At 46.9% G+C, this 22,614-nt stretch overlaps 2 protein-coding genes across 2 annotated transcripts in view; one reads left to right on the forward strand and one right to left on the reverse strand.

The window, feature by feature from the left end:
- Positions 1 to 9,306, reverse strand: part of GABRB3 (gamma-aminobutyric acid type A receptor subunit beta3) — a 318,628-nt gene extending 309,322 nt beyond the window's left edge. Inside the window, exon 1 of the mRNA XM_074983286.1 lies at positions 9,206 to 9,306. Coding sequence (XP_074839387.1) covers positions 9,206 to 9,306 — 101 coding nt within the window. The remainder of the gene's footprint in view (positions 1 to 9,205) is intronic.
- Positions 1 to 22,614, forward strand: part of GABRA5 (gamma-aminobutyric acid type A receptor subunit alpha5) — a 98,643-nt gene that overhangs the window by 67,446 nt on the left and 8,583 nt on the right. The window contains exon 6 of the mRNA XM_074983289.1: positions 6,968 to 7,111. Within this exon, the coding sequence (XP_074839390.1) occupies positions 6,968 to 7,111 (144 nt within the window). The remainder of the gene's footprint in view (positions 1 to 6,967; positions 7,112 to 22,614) is intronic.

Here is a 22,614-nt window from a genome sequence, read left to right on the forward strand (position 1 = left end):
GGGCCTCACGACTGGAGACCATGCTGGGCCTCATGTCTGGAGATGTATGCTGACCCCCCCCCCAGCTGCTGGCCACACAGCTGCAGCTGTGGCAGGAGCCACACCAGCCACTGGCGTCACGTGCTTTTCCCACAAAGTGGTGGCTTGTGTATGTGGAACGGAGAGCAGATGGAGGGCGCTCCATTCGCCACACCGCGATGTCCAGTGAATGGGAGATATAGTGGACACCACAGGGCTAGGGATGTGGTTCCTTCACCTCTGGGGAGATAGAGCCCGTTAGTCTGGTGCCTAAAACTGGCACCACCATGCTGCCTCAGTGGGACATTTTGCCCTCTTGGTTCTGTGAGCTGAGTGGATGCTATTGGTAAAGCAGCAGCCAGTCTGTATTTTACTGACAGGATCCAGGCCCTGGGGCAATTCTTATTCATTGTCTGAGGTGCTTAGAGCTGTTGAAACAATAATCATAAACATAGGAAGGGCTTAAGCTTGTTTGTATAGAAGACTTGAGAATGAGACAGCAAGTTTTGCAGTCTGATTCCAGCTGTTTTCTTCCTGCAAGGAGGCAAATACCAGCTGCCAGTGAAGCCTGACTTGTTGTTTTATTGTGTACAGAAAGGACAGATATTTCTCAATTAGCTGTAACTGATACGTGCCATTATGTGTTCCAAAGATCAGTGAAAGGAGTTTGGGGTATTTGCAAGCTGCCTGCATGTCAGCCATCAAAGTATATTTAAAAAAAAAAAACAAATCTATGGCTACGTCTACACGTGCACCCAACTTCGAAATAGCTTATTTCGATGTTGCGACATCGAAATAGTCTATTTCGATGAATAACGTCTACACGTCCTCCAGGGCTGGCAACGTCGATGTTCAACTTCGACGTTGCTCAGCCCAGCATCGAAATAGGCACAGCGAGGGAACGTCTACACGGCAAAGTAGCACACATCGAAATAAGGGAGCCAGGCACAGCTGCAGACAGGGTCACGGGGCGGACTCAACAGCAAGTCGCTCCCTTAAAGGGCCCCTCCCAGACACACTTTCATTAAACAGTGCAAGATACACAGAGCCAACAACTAGTTGCAGACCCTGTATATGCAGCACGGACCCCCAGCTGCAGCAGCAGCAGCCAGAAGCCCTGGGCTAAGGGCTGCTGCCCACGGTGACCACAGAGCCCCGCAAGGGCTGGAGAGAGAGTATCTCTCAACCCCCCAGCTGACGGCCGCCATGGAGGACCCCGCTATTTCGATGTTGCGGGACGCGGATCGTCTACACGTCCCTACTTCGATGTTGAACGTCGAAGTAGGGCGCTATTCCCATCCCCTCATGGGGTTAGCGACTTCGACGTCTCGCCGCCTAACGTCGATTTCAACTTCGAAATAGCGCCCAACACGTGTAGACGTGACGGGCTCTATTTCGAAGTTACTGCCGCTACTTCGAAGTAGCGTGCACGTGTAGACGCAGCCTATGTCTGACATTTCTTATTCCCAAATTTAATGCTTCTGCATGTTGGCACATGGTACAAAACATGTTCCAATTTGTTGAGACAGAAATTGCAGAAAAATGGAAGCTTTTTTTTTTTCAAAAGTAATTTGCTCAGGCTGAGGCTGGAAGAGGCCAAGCATGCAGTGAGCAGGGACGTGGGATGTACAGGAAAGGGGAATGAAGAGAAGAGGGAGACATTGAGATGAGATGAGGCCTGGGCAGGGGGCCTGGAAAGGGGAGCTACTGCCAAGTGGAAGTTTCACCCACTGCCCATGGTTGGTACAATTCAAATTCCATATTTTTTTTAAAAGTGAAGCCTAATTCCTCAAAGCAGATATTTCAGTCTTTAAAATTATGTAATGCCAACAGACCCAAGTCACCAGCACTAGGGATAGAACCTGTGAGTATAGGATCCAAAGCCCTTCACTCTACCACATGAGCTAAAAATTGCGTAGCTCTCAACCAAGGTTGTAGAGCAGAGGTTTCTCTCACCCCAGTTGAGGTCTCAGTGCCTCTGGGTACTACTTTTAGATCCCCAAATTTGACCAAAACCAGGTATCAACATCTAAGTATTTTGGATTACATGACAGATAAAATCCTCTATAATTAAAAGAATTTTTTTTTGTATAGTCTGATAATTTATGATCATCTTTACCAATTAAAATATCTAGGATCTCTGCAGTAGACTACTTAGCAGCAGTTCCAAGATTGAGCACGATGATGGTACCACAATCTAATCTGTATATCATAGTGATAAACACGGTATGAGAATGTAGCTAGAGAGATGAAACAAACCAAAATGGAAGTATGAAGATAGCTTTCTTTGGAATATTATTTATTTCTTCCATCAGTTACTATAGGTTGAACCTCTCTATTTCGGCATCCTTGGGACCTGACCGGTGCTGGATGAGAGAATTCGCTGGACCATGGGAGGTCAATATTGCCTAACAGCAGTAACAACACTTCCACTGCTTACTGGGCTCTTAAAAGACAGTTGGGGAAAATTACAGCTAAATAACAGCACACAGCACTGAGAGCCAGGACTGGTGGCTGGACATAAACTTTATGGGACAACAAGAAACTTGGGCACACCCATGATAAATGGTCGTCCAGCAAAATAAAATCATGCCAGACCATGGACGTTGCCAGATGAGAGAGTTCTGGAATAGAGTGTTTCAACCTGCTGTAGTTTGAGAGTGAGGTTTTTACTTTTTTTGTTTGTGTTTTTTTGTTTTGATTTTTTGTTTTGTTTTTGTTTTTTAACCAAATTTAGTTTGGATTAGTGGAATATGTCACAGCACACTTTCGAATTTGGTAGCGTAAAGCAATGCTGCAGCTACTGGATCAACTAGATCTTTAGTCTTCCATAAATTCAATAGTTCAAAATTCTTAAATTGTTTTGTATCTTATCACCTGGGTATGAAACATAGTTGTCGTGGGTGAGCCGTACAGGTAACACACACGCGCGCGCGCATGCACACACACACACGCTGACGTGCATGTTTGGCCTAAATTATCCTCATCTGGGTATTTTATGTGCAGAGGCCAATAAACCCTATACTTTTAGACCTGAGTGCCGTGCTTTACAAGAGAGTGCTCTGTTGAAAATGCTTGTCCACAGCCAACACACGCGTGGTTCTGCTCACTGACTTTAGAAAAGCCCTTGTAGGCCATAGGCTCTGTTCTGACCCCTGTTTTCCCTTTGCTGTCTTCTGTAACTGTGGGGCTCTAGCAGGAGTCATGTTCCCAGTTGAACAAGAGGGACACTGCGGCGAGCAAGCAGACAACCCTGCCAGTATTTCCCAATCCTCAGAGCATGCAGAGAACAGCTGCCAGGAGCAGGCTGGGGAGCTGGGGTTGTAAACTGGTGCTCTGATGCACTGGCATGGGCAGCGAAGCAAATGCCACACCCATATAGGGTTGCCAGGTGTGCAGTTTTTGACCAGAACACTAGATGAAAAGTGACCCTGGCAGTTCTGATCAACACCACAGATCAGGCCGTTAAATGTCTGGTTGGCGCAGGGCTGGCAGATGCCTACCTGGCTCTGTGTGGCTCCCAGAAGTGAGCAGAATGTCCCTCCTGCTCCTGAGTGGCCGTGGGAGCTCCTCACACTACCCTAGCCCTGAGTACAGACTCTGAGCTCCGATTGGCAAGGAAATGTGATCAATGGGAGCTGCAGGGGTGCTGCCTGGATGCAGAGCCCCCTAATCCCTATGCCCAGGAGCTCAAAAGACACATTACTTCTCCCAGGAGCCACCTGAAGCAACTGCCCCTCCTGCTCCCTGAACCCCTCATTTCTGGCTTCACCCCAGAACCTGACCCTTAGCCTGTGCCCTCACCCCCATCTGCATTAAAGCTCTCTGCCCCACCTTGGAGCCCCCTTCTGTACCCTGAACCACTCATTTCTGGCCCCATCCTGGAGCTTGCCCCCAGCCAGTACCCTCACCCCCCTGCGCACCCCAAACTCCTGCCCCAGCCTGGTGAAAGTGAATGACAGGGTGAGAGATGAAGTGAGCAGGGCCTCAAAGAAGGTGCAAAGCAGGAACAGGACCCCAGGGAAGAGGGAGGGCAGGGGATGGAGCAAGGGTGTTTGATTTCCTGTGATTAGAAAGTTGGCAACCTTACACCAGTATCCTTCTCAGGTAGCTGTGTCCAATATGCTTTCCCTTCACCACATGTGGCAAACTGGACACTGTGGTGTGGTAAGGTGAAGCACTTCATTAGAGCTGCACATGTGGAGGGCCCTCTGCCCATGCGCCCCACCACTTGGTGGGACGAGCATGTGGCAGCAGCGGCGGAAGCGATTCCTTCTGCGCCTCACCACATAGCTCCAGGCATGGCTCCAGGGGGCAGCTCCAGGCCCAGGGCTCTTTGCACCACACTCCTTCAGCTGTGGGCCACTCGCGCCATGCGCCTCCAGTCGCACGTCTCCAGTGGTGGTGAGGCACCTTGTGTGGGGTGCCTCCAGCCACGGCGCACCTCACACCACATGCCTCCAGGAGTAAGGGACTTCGAAGTAGCACAGGCACTTTGCAGTGTCTGCAGCTACACGCATGCCGGCACTTTGAAGTTTGACTCTTTGAAGCTGCCACACAGGAAAATTAGCCTAATGGAGTGCCACATATTCACCACAGCACTTCATTAGTAATCTCCCAGCGCCTGGATTACCATGCCCACTTTGAAGTTGCAGGCAAGTGTAGAGAAGCCCATATAGCGTTTTCACGTCGGTAGATCTCCAGGCACTTCACAAAAAAAAGTATCTTTATCCCCATTTTTGCAGATGGGGAAACAGAAGTGAGGTGACATGCCCTGCTCTCCCCCACCCCACCAGCCAGAGACTGATCTGGAAATAGACCCCAGGTATTCTCAATGTTATCTCTACTAGGATACACCATTTCCTTGTAAAGGGGAATAGGGTGCACTGAAATACCAGGGCAGTGTGTGCAGTGGATGGAGTAAACTCCTTGCCCATATTCTTGAAGTGTGGGCCCCAGAATGGGATACAGTATTCCAGCAGCAGTCTCACCAGTGCTGTGTGTGAGGCAATATCGCATCCCAAATTCTGTCTGGTTTTCCCTTTTTTATACATCCAAGGATTATATGAGCCCTTTTTGCCACAATATTACATTGAGAGCTCATGTTCAAATGATTGTGAAGTCACAGAATCCATCACGTCCAGAGACCTCTGTCATTAGCCCTCAAAAACTGGGAGCAGCAAGGTTTCCCCACTGCCCACTATGGCTATGAGCCTGGGGGACTTCATTGCCCAGCTGACCTACAGCTAACCACTGCAAGTGATGGAATTGCCCATCAGGTCTCAGTCCTGTCAGGTAGCAGAGGATTTGGCTGCTCTGAACCACTGCAGGAGCTCCAAGCTGGAGCCTGCGAGGGCACTGTGAGTACCCTGGAGCTCCCCATATTGTCGCAAGTATTTTTAATAACAGTCAAGGACGGGTCATGGGATCCCATGCATTTTTCTTTATTGCCTGTGACCTGTGTGTAACTTTTACTAAAAATATGCGTGACAAAATCTTAGCCTTAACAATGATCCCCAAGTCCTTTATTAAAACCAGGGTTGTAACTCATTGAAGACAGGATACAGAATCCTTGAAGCTAACCGTTCCTCTGTTATCTTTCCAGTGTGTGCCAGAATATTCTTAACCTAAGAAGCTATTGTTCTGCAACCCTGCACAGACCCCCACTGAATGTGAGACTATAATAAATGTTGCTCTATCCCAAGATATAAATCTATGTTAATAATTAGGTGACATGTAAATATTATTACATATTACCAAGCAGTTCCATTTCCTCTGCACCTGCATTTTATGTTCTCTTTGCAAGGAAATCAATAGTTTTTCCAGGGGATTTGTTAAGATGGTCTCTGGATCATTTCTATACCATTGCCACTCCCAGACATTCAAAACTTGTAAGATAATGAAAATAATGAAATTGTCTTAAACATCAAAGCTTTTTTTTAAAAAAAATTCCTTCCTGCATTAATAGTCAGGAATGTTGTTTTTCAGCTTCCTTTGCACCCACAGGGGCTTAATTTTTTTTTTTTAATGTTGAAGCTGAGTTTCTCATATAGTAACATCATCCAATTACTGAGGCTTGATAAAAATGTGAAATATTGTGAGACTCACAATAAATTCATGTGAGTTGGCAACTCTGACATTCCCTTTCATTCCTAGCACCTCCAGGAGAACATCTTATGTTAGGCAGAGAGAAACCACAACAAATACACACACACAAACCAACCCTTTCTGTTTCAGCCTCCCATCCCCACATGCACACACTCACCAACCCCACCCAGGTACATACACCAGCCTTCACACCTGCTCACCAGTCCCTGCACAGATCATTCTTCCAGTGAAATCTCTCTCCTGAATAAAAAATGGCCCTAAAGGATTATATTTGTAACTCCACTGTTCCATCCTTTCACAAATCATCCTATACATCCATTATAGGAGTTTTCAACCAATTACTCTGAGAGCTGGACATATGGGAATGTTGTTATGTCATCTTTGTTTGCTTCTCTTATCCACTGTCACTCCTCTCTTTTGCTCTCTATTCCTCCCAGAATGATATCATTTAAGAGTCCACTCGTGCTATGTCTACATGGCAGCCTTATTTCGAAATAACACAACCATATGCAAAATGCATTTTGAAATAGCACCTAACTATTTAAAATAGCATGTCTAGAAACATACTGCTATTTCAAAATAGTGCCACTAGAGCCCATTATGGCATATTTTGAAATAGTGCAATTCTGTCTTAATAGCGCCCTCCCATAACAATTTTGAAACAGGTGTTATTCCTTGTAGATGAGGTTTACGAGAATCTGAATCATGCACCGTTTTGATTTTATTGCAAAATAGCGTGTCGTTTAGACACTGCTAAAGTGATTTCAGAATAACTGCTGTGTAGACATAGCCTAGGAAATTAATCTGTGTTTTAACTTGCCATCTTTATTTGCATTGACAGATGCTTATCCCAATTCTGAAGTGGTCTACGTCTGGACTAACAGCACCACAACATCTGTGGTGGTTGCAGAAGATGGTTCACGACTTAACCAGTATCATCTGATGGGCCAAACTGTAGGAACCGAAAACATCAGTACCAGCACAGGTGTGGTACAGTGCATCTTTCCACCATATTGTTGCTAAAGGGGAAAAAGCAGTGCAGTGGGGAGATAGCTCTTTGTTGGAGGCACTAGGAAGGTTTCTACCATCCCTTAGCAACTATGCAATAGCACCTGGGTATGTCTACACAGCAGCCTTATTTCAAAATAAGCTATTCCAGAACAGCTATTCCAGAATAGGTTATTTCGAAGTAAAGCTGCTACACACAAAAGGCACCTCAAAAGAGCTGAGCGCGATTTTGAAAGGCAGTGTCTACACACAACAGAGCCTTTTTTGAAATAGAGTCACTGGATGCACTATGGCTTATTTCAAAATAGGCTCTATTCCCTGTCTACACAGCCCCTATTTCAAAATAGGCATTATTCCTTCTGGAACGAGGTTTACCTATTTCTAGATAACCCAACCACTATTTCAAAGTGATTTCAAAATAGTAGTTGCATTGTGTAGATGCTAGCAAAGTCATTTTGAAATAACGACTGATATTTCGAAATAATTTTGCTGTGTAGACCTACCCTCTGAGAGTTACAAACACCAAAGCTGCAACTTGACCCCTCTACCCACACGTCATTAGGAACCAGAAGTAAGCCATCAGGCAGCAGCGGAGGCCAAAAACAAAAAAATAAGCCCAAACAAAAAAGCAAAAAAGCAAATGCAGCACAGTTGTGATAAACATTAACAAATAAAAATATAAAGGAAAGAGCATTTTTTATTCCATAGAATCATTAAAAGCTGTCTTAAGTCACTGTTCCGCTGTAAACTTTTGAAAGAACCACTGTCACATTTTGTTGAGTCTGATGAACATTTCAGCACTACGCACAACCTGCATTCCTGAGGTGTTTGTCATTCTGAGGTGCTAGCGTATTAGCTGACGTTCTAGGATTGTTGTTGGCTTATTTCCCTGCTGGAGGAACAGCCCCAGGAGGCAAACACTGCCCACGCATAAGATCTGTACCGATCCCTGGGTTTATAGTGATTTGCTTGATGAAACTATTTGGGGGAGGGGGAAGAGGGGAAGGCGGCAGCTGTTACTGAGTTTTGCGGCATGTCCAGGGCACCACGTGGCTGGAGAGGAGGTGCTAACCCCAAGGATTCCCATTTCCTCCGTAACTGGAAGTGGAGGCGCCAGATGTGGCAGCATTAGAGAGGCAAAGAAGCTTTAATACCAACCCAGGCACCCACGTGAACTTCCTCCTTCCCTCCCCCCACCTTCTGCTTAAGGCTTCCCTGTCAGGGCAGCCCTGTGTTCTGATGAAGGGGGAGGGGAGACACCTGGGAGGTAGAAGCCCAACCAACCCTGACAGTTACATGGGTTCTGCAGCACAGAGGCTTTAATAGATTATATAATGCACTTGTCTTGAGAGAATTAATGGAGTAGAGTGAAAGGGCTCCTGTGATTGGTACCAAAAATATCTGTTCTTTAAAAAAAGCCAGTCGCTCCAGCCCCCATGGCTTCATTCACAGGAGGTTTTCAGAATGCAGATTTGAACAATGATCTGGGCAAAAATGAACACTACTAAAGCCCTGAGATGTATTTATTGGGAGGAGCTGGCATCTCCTTTCACTGGTTAAAAATGACAGGCTCTGAGGTCTAATTTGAGAGCCTGAGGAGAAGGTGTAAACCAGATGGGTAACCTGTTGTTATCTTTGGAAGGGATATTCAAGACACTTCAGCATGTGTGTCCCCTGCCCCCACACAAAGGTTATCAGGATTAAAGAATGAAGGTGCTCAAAGCTCTCTGCTCACAATTAAACAGATGCACAACCAAATAGCCCTGTGGAAGATGGGCACCGTTCTGAGCCCCGCTGGGCTTGCTCTTTGCTCTCCAAACCATCCCAAAGCTAAGGCAGTCTTGCACTGCATAATACAAGGCAATCACTACCAAAGGCATCTCTCACTTCCCTGCTAGTTCCAACCATTCCCAAGCCCATCAGTAACCAGAAAGCAGTTGCTCAATAAACGGAAAGAATCAGCTCCCCAGATACGGATGTTGAAATAATCACAGACAATTCCCTAATAGCAGAGAGCTTCATAGGGAAAGCAAGCTGCCTCCCATTACAGAACAAAGACTTGTTTCCTTACCAGTTCACCATCATAGCTGCGTTGTTTTCTGCAATGAATGGCAGCTCCCCTCTTGCCTTCAAAACTGCTGAGAAAAAGATCCAGAGGATATAGGGGAGCATCTCTAGAAACTTGCTCTGATCTTGGGAGAAGGAAAGCAATCTCAAGCAGTGGGTTCTCCAGGGTGTCAGCTCTGGGCCACTTTCACGTCTCAGCTTTGCTGCTGATGGCACCTTGCACTCCGCAACCTCCGGAAACAGCAGAATCCTCGGAAGGGATCAAGAAGTTTGTGCCACAAAATCACTTCTTCTCCCTTTCCTAAGATTTAAGCAAATCAATTACTGTTTTCCAACATCAAGAATATTTTTATGTCCCAGGTTTCATCTGGGCAGACCGGATTCTGATAGCAGGGCGGCTCACAAAGAGCAAGACACAGATTGTAACCAGGGATTAGCAAAATACAAAAATCCGATTTTACACAGGGAAAGCATCAGTTAGTAATGGATTTTCTGTACTTCATCAAGCTCTCTGTAGGCTGGTAATCAGGGTTACTTGTGATCGGATGTTTAAGACATTTCCCCTTTGTACAGAATTGTTGAATGTATGTGTGGGTGGGTGGCAGGGAGGGTGGAATACTGCACACATCCAACGTTGGATATATTTTAGGCATATGTCAAACTACTGCACATCCCTTCCAGCTGCACAGGGGTAATGTTTGTTCATACTAAACTTTTACACACCCTCCATTGCTTCAAGCAGGTGTTTGTTAGAAATACGTAAAACCTAGATCTCCATCAGTCTCACTGGATCCTACTAATTTTTGCATTCAGCTCCCCACATTCTGCCTGAACAAAAAAGATACTCTGCTGCTTAGGTTGCCCCAAAAAATCTTGGAATCTGGCACATTTAATACTGGCATGCTGCAAAAACCCAGAGCCTGCTAATCTTTGCCCTCCAGCCCCAAAATTCTACTGCCTGTACAGAGAATACCTCTACCACAAAAAATTCCCCATGGAGCAGGGATGCCAAAAGAAAAACAAACAAACAAACAAACACCCAACCCCCTCCTCAAAAAAGAAAAAAAAAACAGAACAAAGCCCCAGTACTTCCACTTTCTACATAAAGAACACATCCAACACTTGTATGTATCAAAATATCCCTTCACTGCCCAGACAGAGAAGATATTCTGAAGAAAAAAAGAGAGAACCATGTCCAGCCTCTTCTATTGCACCAAGATTTTGGACTTCTGCACAATGCCGTTTCATGGCTCTATGAAAAAAAAAAACCCAGACACAAAGCATAGATCATGGTCTCAAACTCACAGCCCAAAGGCCAGCTTTAGCCCAAGCAGTTCCACAATCCAGTCTGGAAGGCTGTTGACATACCAGGTCCTGTGACCCTGGGTGTGGAAAGGGTGTCCATACCCTTTCCCAAGCCATGACCCTGTTCTTCTCCCACCCCTTTCCATACTTGCTATGTTTCTCTCCCTGCATTAAACCCCTTCCTTGAAACCTCCTAACTCAAGGGACACAGCCTTGGAGATTACCAGGGAGTGTGGGGGGGCTGGTAGGAGGGGTCAGGCTTCCTCACACTCACTGGGCCAGTGGGAGTTGCAGGGAAGCAGGGCAACACAGCAGCCTGCTCCACTCTGCCACCACCAAGAAAGAGCACAGTGGGTCAGGGCTGGGTGTGCCACTTCCTTGCATGTAGGACCTAGGGTGTCTACACTCTGCCATTCCATGGATGGGACAGCTCTTCATACTCCAACCCTGGGCCACAGGGACATGCCATAGAGCTGAGCTGCCAGTGGTGGTGTCGAGGGCCCAGGCATTTTAAATAGCCTGGAGGTGACAGGCAGGGAAGGAGGACACAAGGTGGGTGGGGAGCACATGGACCAGCAGACATGAAGACCCCTGTCTCCAAGAGCCACTGCCAGCAGGGGTGCCCACTGGCCATCGAGGAGGATTTGAGGACTGGCACTGGCCCTAAGATAAACTGAATGAGAGGTCCTGCCATAGATTGTGCTGGTGCTTGCCAAATTTTATACTCCCCTCCACGCTAAATACCAATACCTAAATAGAAAACACAACTAGTTCCATCTATATAAAAAAATTAAAGTCCGAGAGGCAGGAAAGGAGTACTGCTGAAAGAGATCTGGGCATCAGAGTGGAAAACAAGCTACATATGAGTCAACAGTGTGACACAGTTGCCAAAAAAAAAAAAAAAAGAAATTTCTTTCTGGAATATATTGGAAGGAAAGCTGTAGGGAGGACACAAGAAGTAATTCTTCCGCTCCACCCCATGCTGATTACGCCTCAGCTAGAGTATTGTGTCCACTTTTGGGCACCACATTTCAGGAAAGATGTGGACGCATTGGAAAAAGTCCAGAGAAGAGCAACAAAAAAATCATTTAAGTTCTGGAAAACATGACCTATGTGGGAAGATTGAAAGAGTTGGGTTTGTTTAGTCTGGGAAAGAGAAGATGGAGAGGAGACAGGTTAACGGTACATAAAATTGCATAAAAGATTACTCCTAGAAAGAGGAATAAAATTTATTCTTCTTAACCGCCGAGGTTAGGACAAGAATCAAAGTGCTTGCCAATGAAACCAAGTATAGGAAAAGCAGTTATCTGGCATCCCTAGATAACCAGCACATTGAGTTAACTGGCATGCCATGGGGCCAGCTGCTGCCAGGCTGGTGGCAGTGGGGCTGGTGGAGCAGGGCCAACATCCAGCACATTTGATTATCTAGCACCTCCATTTTCTTGGCATGCTGGAAAATAGAACTTTTAATGTAGTTTGCTCCTCCTTCCCCTTCCTCAAGTCATATTGTCAAAATAGACCACACTATTTAATTGCTCCTAATTAACTAGGAAAATCCAAGCTCCAATACATCACACTGCAGGAGCAGCTCAAAAAACATGCTGCTGGTATGCAGACACTTGCTGAGTGGAGTTCATTTCTGATCCTCTCCACAGACTAATCCTGCTAAACAGAATATGCATCCAGGTGTAGAGCCCAAGAAAACCCTGCATCATCGGTGTGGGATTATTACAAATCAGTACATGTATGCAATTATCTAGTGACAGGGATATGCTACCTGATTTTACACCAAACCTTCTGCCAGCTTCTCTCCCAGCATTCTTCTGGGATCCTTTTAACATGAAAGTAAGAACTCAGAAGAGAGCCTTTATCTGGATTGAGACACTCTTTCAGGTAGATGGGCCCTGAGCTTTTTAGGGATTTATAGGTCAAGACCTTATGTTTATCTGGAAACCCATAAGCAGCCAGTGGAGATCAGGGAGCACTGATTGCATTTGCTCAAAGAGAGCTATTCTACTTAGCAAGCAAGTCACCACATTCAATATCAGTTTCAATTACTGGGTGGCTTTAAAGGGTTGCCACATGTAGCGTACATGGCAGTGATCTTCGAGATACCTTACAAGAGCAGAGATCATCACTAGCTGAGAAGCTGCATGAAGAAAAATAAGTCAGGCAGGCATCTTAAAATGCCCTGCTCTTCCTCAGCCCCCACAAGATGGAGTGTCGTCTGCTCTGAGTGCCCCAGTATGGCAGGTTCCCCACTGCTTTTCTTTCCACATGCCCGGCCTCTTCCAGCTACTATAACGACTTCCTCACAGGGCCCATTAAAGACAACAGCATCCTTTATATCACAGAGCCTTTCCTGGGTAAGATTTGAGGGTGTGCGGTGTCAGCTGTCACACATAGCTGGAACTCTTGTGTCCCCTCATACCTCAGCGAGGCTCGGGCTACACTGTAGCCATATCTCTAAATAACTTATTTTGAACTCGGTGCCATTTGGACAGCAACAAAGTTCAAAATAAGCTTCTATTTCAAACTTCCTGCTACCCCTCTCATGACAAAGAGTACCAGGAACAAAATACCATGCTTGAAATAGCCCTGTGTAACCATAGCCTGAAAGGTTAAATAGACTGGGTTTAGATCCTTGATATGGCATGTCCACATTCCCACTTGGTCTGCGCCACACAGTTTTGTCAGCATAGGTCTGTTGGTCAGGTGTGTGACGAGGTCTGTGCACTGACTGAGAAAGCTGAGCTGGCAGGAGTACCTTGTGTAAATGCAGTTGTGCCAGCAAAAGTGCCCCTTTGCCAGTATGACTTATTTTGCACAGGTGGTCTAGAGAAAAGTATACTGGTGCAAACCACAGTTTTGCTGGTATAGGCTATAGCCACACTAAGTGCACTTCGGCAGCGTAGCATGCCAGTAAAGCTATGCCAGCAATGCCATCATCAGTTAACCACATTGTCTCTGACCAGTAATCTGGCAACCAAACTATTCAGTTGTGCGGTCTGTCAGATATGGCCATCCGTGCACATGTAACCTAGCTTTACTGTGTTACGCAGTCTCCGTTAGATGCTGGTCTTTAGAGAATAACAATCATTGTTTGCTGCCAAATACTGTATTTGTAGAATAGTAACAGAGAGGTAGCCGTGTTAGTCTGTACTCCAACAAAACAAAGCAGCAGAAATGTAGCACTTTAAAGACTAACAAAATTATTTATTCGGCGATGAGCTTTTGTGGGACAGACCCACTGCTTGATCTAAAGAAGTGGGTCTGTCCCCCAAAAGCTCATCACTGAATAAATCATTTTGTTAGTCTTTAAAATACTGTATTTGTAGTTAGTGCTGTCATTCAAGGGATCACCTTGATCTGGTGATCTATGCTGCACTTGTCTCTGAAGAAAATACATATTGATTACACCCAGCTATATCAGAATGAGAGTGGCTTTGCTTGTTCTGTATTTAGAGGGTAAAATTATAAGTTTGGGGCAAATATTAACTGGGTCCAACTGTAGGATATGCTTGCACAAACTGCACACCAGAGTTTGTCAGGATCTTGGCTTTTTTTTTTTTTTTGCTGATAGAATAGGAGGTCCACAGTTCTCTGCATTGGGGTAGATGGATTTGTGCTTTTGTGGGGAGGTCAAAAATTTCCCAGCTCTAGTATGACCCAGGTGCTACATGCAGGCTTTTGCAGCAGTTTGGTGGCAGGAGTGATCAGGTGCTAGATTTGCCTGGCATAGGAGGAGAGGAGATATGCCCTGTCTGTTTTGACAATGTGTGTCGGGGCGGGGGGAGGAGGTGTCCAAAAATCAGCAGATCCTAGGAGTGGCCCGGGGATGGGTGCAAGGAGGTCTGGAATGTACTGGTGCAGTCAGAGCGGCTGGCTGCGTTCTCTGTGTAGCTGGGGGAATTTGGAGTCTTGTGTGCCCAAGTGAGACGGGTCTGGCATGATCGATGGCAGGACTGTCACACAGAGGCAAAACGGTCACTGACAACAGCAGCTTTACTGGTTAAACAAAAACCAAAATACTGGCTACAGCACTTAGGAAAGACGTGCTGTGGGAAGCTTCGCCCAGCGCCATCTGGTGGCTGAACATTATAACACAGTTTAAACGTTCCATCGTGCCTCCTTCATTTTTCTTTTCTGCATTTTCACAGTTTTTTTTCAAATTTCCTTTTATAAGTATACATCTGTTCGTTAATCAGATTATCTTTAATTACATGGCCAGGCTTGGTAATGCTAGGTGACCAGGCTTACTTCTACTTGCAAGGGATGTCTCTGGCAGGTTTGGTATCGGTCAGGAGTCATCAAGCTTTGGATCTTGTCCTGTCAGGGTACATGGCTGTGGGAAGTGGCACAGGCTGCAGGACCATGCTGGCTAATGCTTGTTGCAATTCCTGTTGTCCACGAATGGCACACCATGGCCACTGGGAGTTGCAAGGGGCCTGTGGACGGTCAATGTCAGCAAAATGTCTTGCACCCTGCCCGTGGATTACCATGACAGGCCGATCCTTGAAGCAGGTGAGTGAATCTTTTCCTCCTTGTCCTGCGCCTGCATTTTGTAGAGTTTGCTCAGAGGAGCGCTCAGTCTCTAGAACAAACTGCAGATATTGGCAGATTCTGTTGAGCTCTCCATGGTCTGTCCCAGTAGTGTATAATTGGGGTGAGGTATTCTCTTTATTACAACAGCAGGACTTCTGCCTTCTTTTTGACACAAGCAGGCAATTCTCTAATTGAGTGACAGAAGTAATAGAAGTGTCCATAAGCCCTTTTTCGCTGTTGAGCTGATTTGGCTGCTTTTTTCAAGTTGGACCACACTGAGGCTAGATTATTTTCCAGGGCTGAAACAATCCTGAGTTGCTTATCCCTTAGGAGCTGGGAGCCAATAGCTACTAAGAGTAGTGACTCTTTGATCAGTACAGCAAGAAATGGACCGTACTGCTTTCTTGGCTGTGAGTACACACCTTTCAGCCTCTCTATTTGTTTGTGAGAAATGAGGCTGTTAGTGATCTGTTCAAAGCCATATTTGGTTTGAAATGACTGACATTCAGTTGTGCTGAATTGTGGTGTGTTGTCTGTCACTAGTTGTTCTGGAATACCAAAATTGGCAATTGTGCTTTTTTATTTTTCAACAACTCTATGGCTGTGTCTACACTTGCATTCCTCTTTTGAAAGAGGAATGCAAATGAGGGAAATCAAAAATGCAGATGAGGTGCACATGTACATATTTGGCACCTCCTTTGCATATTCTTTTAAAAGAGCTTCTTTCAGAAGAAGAAAAGCAGTGTAGATGCGGCTCTTTTGAAACTTAAAAAAAAAGGGAAGCAGGGTTCTTTCAAAGATGGGGTTTACTATTGAAAGAACTGCATCTACACTGCTTTTCTTCTTTTGAAAGAAGCTCTTTCAAAATCAGAATATGCAAATGAGGTGTCATACAGGTAAATCTGCACCCTATATGCATTTTCAATTTCCCTCCTTTGCGTGCCTCTTTCAAAAGAGAAATGCAAGTGTAGACACATCCTATAGTTACATCTACACTAGCCCAAATCTTCGAAATGGCCATGCAAATGGCCCTTTTGAAGATTACTAATGAGGCACTGAAATACATATTCAGTGCTTCATTAGCATGCTGGCAGCTGCCGCACTTCAAAATTGCTTTTCACTGCCGCACAGCTTGTCCAGACAGGGTTCCTTTTCAAAAGGACCCCGCCAACTTCGCAATCCTATCAGCAGATAGGAATAAGGGGATTTTGAATTTGGCAGGGTCCTTTTGAAAAGGACCTCCATCTGGACGAGCTACATGGCAGAGAAAAACGGCAATTTCGAAGTGCCGCGGCCGGCAGCATGCTAATGAGGTGCTGAATATTCAATTCAGTACCTCATTAGTAATCTTCAAAATGGCCATTTTTATGGCCATTTCAAATATTTGTGCTAGTGTAGACACATCCTATATGTTGATGTCTCTTTCAAATATATTACTTCAATATATCTGGAAAAATTATCCATTATAACTCGGCAGTGATGTCCTCTAAAATCATACAAACTTGGTGCCGGCCTTTTCCAAGGTCTGTCTGTAGATGTGTTGGTATTTGAGTCTCTTCCACACATGTATCTGTAAAAGTTCTGCAATGCAAATTCTCTTGCCGGGCAGTCTTTTTCAATCTGTACAGATCATTTTCTTTCTTCTGTAAGTGTAGGAAGGCAGAATGCAATTGGCTTGTATTCGGATCCATGTAGATATGACAATACATTACCAAGGCCACAACTACTGGTATCAGCACTAACCATTGTAGAATTTATCTACTATTTGTCTAAGGAGAATTTATTTTGCTCTCTGGAAGGCCATCTCCTGATCTAAGCCCCATAGTCAGGAAGTATAGCACCTTTATTGTTCATTCAGTGGTTTCATCACTGCAGAAAGGTCTTTCAGCTATGAGCCAAGATGTTTTCCAAAAAGGACTTTGGAAAATACAGATTTCTTTATTTTGCTTGAATCAGGACTCACTGGTTTACCTCAGGACTGCATTGAAGATTTTGTTATCTTATTCCACTGATGTGCTGTCCGTAAAAAGGACTACCCCTTTATGTTCTCTAATAGCTCTGCCATCTTGGGAAATTTTCAGGAACACCAGAAATCCCAAAATCTAGTCTTTAAAAGCAAATATCCAGACTGGTGTGATCAATGGTGTCAGTTTAGCTTGCTTTCTTTCTCTCTCTCTCTCTGTCTCTCACTCTCCCTTTCTCTGGCTAGATGAAATGTCCAGTTTTTGTGCACTTATAGCACTTCCCTCCTTTAGATGAACAATCTCCTTTTGTACTGTGATCTTTCCTATAATTTGTGCATCTCATCTGACAAGTGTTTATTTTTTGCCTAGGGTTCGCCCCATGTTGTCTTTGAGGATTGATTACAATTGATTTTTGCAGCTGTGCTATATCTCCTACTGTGACTCTGTTTGTAACTCATAGAATCATAGATTCATAGAAGATTAGGGGTGGAAGAGACCTCAGGAGGTCATCTAGTCCAGCTCCCTGCTGAAAGCAGGACCAACCCCAACTAAATCATCCCAGCCAGGGTGTGGCTAAGCCTGGCCTTTCAAACCTCTAAACATGGAGATTCTAACATCTCCCTTGGCAACCCCTTCCAAAGCTTCACCGCACTACCAGTGAAATAGTTTTTCCTAATATCCAAGCCAGACCACACCCACTGGAACTTGAGACCATTGCTCCTTATTCTGCCATCTGCCACCACTGAGAATAACCTATCTCCATCCTGTCTGAAATCCCCCTAAAAGCTTCTATCATAACATAACAATATAGGAAAGACCATACTGGGACAGATCAAAGGTCCACCTAAGCCCAGTATCCTGTCTTCTGACAGTGGCCAATATTATTATTTTGTTAGTCTTCGAAGTGCCATATGACTGCTTTTTTGTTGTATTTTTGTGAGATTCTTTAGAAGCTCTTCATAGTTTCTTGGGCCTTCGTGTCTTGAGCAGTTTTATATCATCTTTAAATTTTGCCACTTCACTGTTTACTCCTTTCTCCAGATCATTTACCAATATGTTGAATAGGTTTGGTCCCAGAACAGGCCTCTGGGGTCATAGCCAGTCACCTCTGAAAACTGATCATTCATTCTTCCCCTTCTTTCATATCTTTTAACCAGTTAACAATCCATGAGAGGACTTTCCCTCTTATCTCATGACAGATTACTTTGCTTATGAGCCTTTGATGAGGGACCTTGTCAAATGCTCTTTAGAAAATTTAAGTATACTGTATCCGTTGGATCCCCCTTGTCCTCATGCCTGTTGACTGCCTCAAAGAATTCTAGTAGATTGATGATTCATGATTTCCCTTTACAAGAAACATTTTGATTCTTCCCCTCAAAAATATGTTTATCTATGTGCCTGACAATTCCTTTCTTTATTGTAGTTTCAATCAGATAGCCAGGTTCTGAAGTTAGATTTATCAGCCTGTGATTGTTGGGATTTCTTTTGACCCAATCCCCCACTTTGTCCATGTCACTCTGAACCGTATCCCTACTCTCCCATGTATCTACCTCTCCCTCCATCTTAGCGTCATATGTAAACTTGCTTAAGGTGCAATCCATCCTCTCATCTCAATCATTAGATGTTGAACAACCCCTGGCCCAGGACCAATCCCTGGGGCACTCTGCTGGATGCCATCTGCCATGTAGACATTGATCACTACCCCTCAAGTATGGCAATTCAGCCAGCTTTTTATTCACTTTATAGTCCATTAATCCAAGCCATATTTCTTGAACTTGCTGGTGAGAATCCTGCGGCAAACTGTATCAGTGTCACTTCTTCTAGGGGTTTTTCTTTTCTGGTGGCCACTGGCCTCTATTTGAATTTTTTATAATCTCCAATTCTCTTGCCATTGCTACTATTGTGGGAAGAGTCAATTCTTCCCCCATTTGTAGCATTTCTGACAGTCTCTTGTCTAAAATGCCAGTCAGCACTCTGTGTCTAATGCACACTTCCATTTTGGCTTCAATATCTCTTTTCTGCCCTGACACACAAGCCTCTTATAAAATGTTCGACAGACACCCCAGTTTTTTGGCTGTGCTGAGAGACATGGGCCCGCTCATCGGCCACATTACACAGAGGTCTCAAATGCTCATCGAGCAGAGCTGTGGCCTCTCCAAAGGCAAAGGCAGCCTCTCTGCCCACGACATAGACTAAGGAACACAACTGTACTACGTCCCCCTCTTGGAGTTTCATTGTGATGCAAAATCTGTAAATTGATCTTGTCAGCCAGGCCAGAATGAAGCTCTCTGGGGCATGAATCTTAGGCATTTGAATAAAATTCTACCGTTTCTATTGTTTTCCTTCTGAAACCATGTCAGTTGAATCACCCAGGGATAGAGGCAAAACGGATACTAGCAACAGCTACACCTTTGTTGTAAAAAAGAATGTAGAGTGTCTCCAGTATTAAGACAAAATAGGCTGCAGATGGTCTTCCCTCACTTCCACCTACTGATAAACCACTATAATGCAGCTCAAAGTTTCCCTCATAATCTGTGTCTAAGATCTAGGTTTCTGCAGTGCCTTGGAGCTACAGCTAGCTGAATTTTGTAGTACTCTAGGGCTATGTCTAGAATGAAGAGATCTGTCAGCAAAACATACACAAATTGCACAATGTATTTGCATATCTCCTGCCAACAGCTATGCTGGGAGAGGGTTTCCCAATATTTGGCCCATAAAAATAGCCGTGTCTACACTACAGCCCCCTTTTGAAAGGACAGCTTTCGAAACACAGTATCAAAAGCCGTCCTTTCGAAAGGGAGCATCCACACAGACAAACAGGGACCAAAGGTGAGACCCGCTCTTTCCAAAGTCCCCAAGTGCAATTTCGAAAGAGAGCATCCACACTACGCAGGGCTCTCTTTCGAAAGTACAGGGGCAGGAAGCAGCACGGGCAGGGTCGCATGGTGGACGAGCCCTTCTGGGGCTGCAGCCCGCTGTCCCCTTAAAGGACCACCAATCCCATACCTCGACCTGCACACGCCAAGGGCCAGCCACCTGTCCCCAGGCTTGCAGACCGAGGAGATCAGAGGAGGCACCTCGGCCCCCATGGAACCCGAGCAGCCCCTCCCCCGCCAACGAGGCCATGGCCGGCACAATGGCCAAGGTCCTGGCCACCACGCAGCAGTGGCTACGGGTGACCAGCCTACTAGCCGCACTCCTGGAAGCCATCCTGAGGGTGCAACATCCCCAGCCAGTCCCCCAGGTCATCTGCTGCCTATGGAGCTTCCCCACAAGCAGCGACTGGTGGGAGCGACGGGTGCTGGAGGACTGGAGTGACAGCCGGTGGCAACAGAACTTCCGGATGACCAAGGGGACATTCCTGGAACTGTGCCACTGGCTCGCCCCAGCCCTCCAGCACCATGACACCCTCATGAGGCCAGCGCTCCTGCTCCAGAAAAGGGTGGCCATTGCTCTCTGGAAACTGGCCACCTCGGACAGCCATCAATCCATTGGCCACCAGTTTGGGGTGGGCAGGGCCACCATTGGGGCTATCCTCAATGAGATAAGCCATGCGTATGCAGGGGCCAGGGGATAGGGGGCTCCCCGGCATGGAGCACCATCGAGGACCACAGGGCAGCCCCACCGGGGACAGGACAGGGTGGGGGACAGGGACCCAGGTAGGCCTGCCCTGTGGGGGATGGGGATGGGGATGGGGACCCCAGGGAGGCCCACTCTGCAGGGGATAGGGACCCCAGGGAGGCCCACCCTGCAGGGGACAAGGATGGTTGGGCACACTGCATCCCACCCCATTCTCATGAGTGCATCCTCCTCCCACTCCTGCAGGTCATCCGGGCCAACAGAAACCTGCAATCTACATATCACCTAGGAGTGGTGGGAAGTAGTCTGTGATAGTAGAGTGGTGTTTCAGTGAGACCCATGCTCTAGACCCAGTTTTCTGCAGTTCTGCATCATTGGATGTGCCATAGTTTAGACGTGTTCAGTGCAGAAGGAGTGTCTGGACCCGTGCCTTCAGCAGAAATGTAGAGGTTTTGCAGTAAAAAATGTCAAGATCAGCATGGAGCTTATGACCAGAACTTTCGCCACATTGTACTTGCACGTGCTGGTCCTAGAACTATTTGGTGTACGAGTATCAGTTAGATTTACTCTTTAATTTGGTGATAGAATTTGGGGTTCATGGCTACATCTACATGTGAAGCCTACATCGAAATAGCTTATTTTGATGTAGCGACATCGAAATAGGCTATTTCGATGAATAACGTCTACACGTCCTCCAGGGCTGGCAACGTCGATGTTCAACTTCGGCATTGCTCAGCCCAACATCGAAATAGGCGCAGCGAGGGAACGTCTACACGCCAAAGTAGCACACATCGAAATAGGGATGCCAGGCACAGCTGCAGACAGGGTCACAGGGCGGACTAGCGCTTCCAGGGCAACAGCTAGCCGCTCCCTTAAAGGGCCCCTCCCAGACACACTCAGCCTGCACAGCACGCGGTCTGAAGAGCCATAGGCACACAGACCCTGGGCGACGCAGTCATAGACCCCCAGCAGCAGCAGCAGCAGCAGCAGCAGCCAGAGGTCCACCCAGCCCTCCCGGCAGGAGCAGGGCTTGCCCTGCTCCATGCCATGCGGGAGGCAGCTGAGCACCTCCTTGCTACACCGGAGGAGGAGCTGCTCCCAGGGCAGCAGGGCTCAACCCCCAACCCTGCAGCACCCTGCCCCCACCCCCGCCTCACACGCCGGCGGCTGTGGAGCTACCCCACCAGCACCGACTGGTGGGAGCGGCTGGTGCTTGGGGAGTGGGACGACGACCGCTGGCTCAGGAACTTCAGGATGAGCTGGCAGACATTTATGGAGCTGTGCCAGTGGCTCACCCCCGCACTCAGGTACCAGGACACCGCCATGCGGCGTGCCCTCACAGTGGAGAAACGGGTCGGCATCGCTGTCTGGAAGCTGGCCACTCCCGACAGCTACCGATCTGTGGGGCAGCAGTTTGGTGTCGGCAAGGCCACCCTTGGGGCTGTCCTCATGGAGGTAAGAGAACCCACGGGGGGAGGGCAGGGCAGGGGAGGGGGGCCCGGGCAGAGGAGGGCAGGGGAGGGGAGGGGAGGCCAGGGCAGGGCCACGCACACCCTGCTCACCCCTCATTGGTGCTGTCCCATGTGCTTTCCCTGCAGGTTGTGCGTGCCATCAATGCCATGCTCCTGCACAGGCTCGTGAGGCTGGGGGACCCAGATGCCACCATCGCGGCCTTTGCCACCCTGGGCTTCCCCAATTGCTTCGGGGCTCTGGATGGGACTCACATCCCCATCCGCGCCCCGCATCACATTGGAGGACGCTACATGAATCGCAAGGGCTACCATTCTGTGGTCCTCCAGGCCTTGGTGGACAGCCGGGGACGTTTCCTGGACATTTACGTGGGCTGGCCTGGCAGCACCCACGACGCCCGGGTTTTCCGGAACTCGGGCCTGTGCCGCCGGCTGGAGGCGGGGACCTACATCCCCCAGCGGGAGATCCCTCTGGGGGACACCACCATGCCCCTCTGCATCATCGCAGATGTGGCATACCCCCTCCGGCCCTGGCTCATGCACCCGTACAC

Source organism: Carettochelys insculpta, chromosome 1 (assembly GCF_033958435.1).
Source record: "Carettochelys insculpta isolate YL-2023 chromosome 1, ASM3395843v1, whole genome shotgun sequence".
Taxonomy (NCBI): Eukaryota; Metazoa; Chordata; order Testudines; family Carettochelyidae; genus Carettochelys; species Carettochelys insculpta.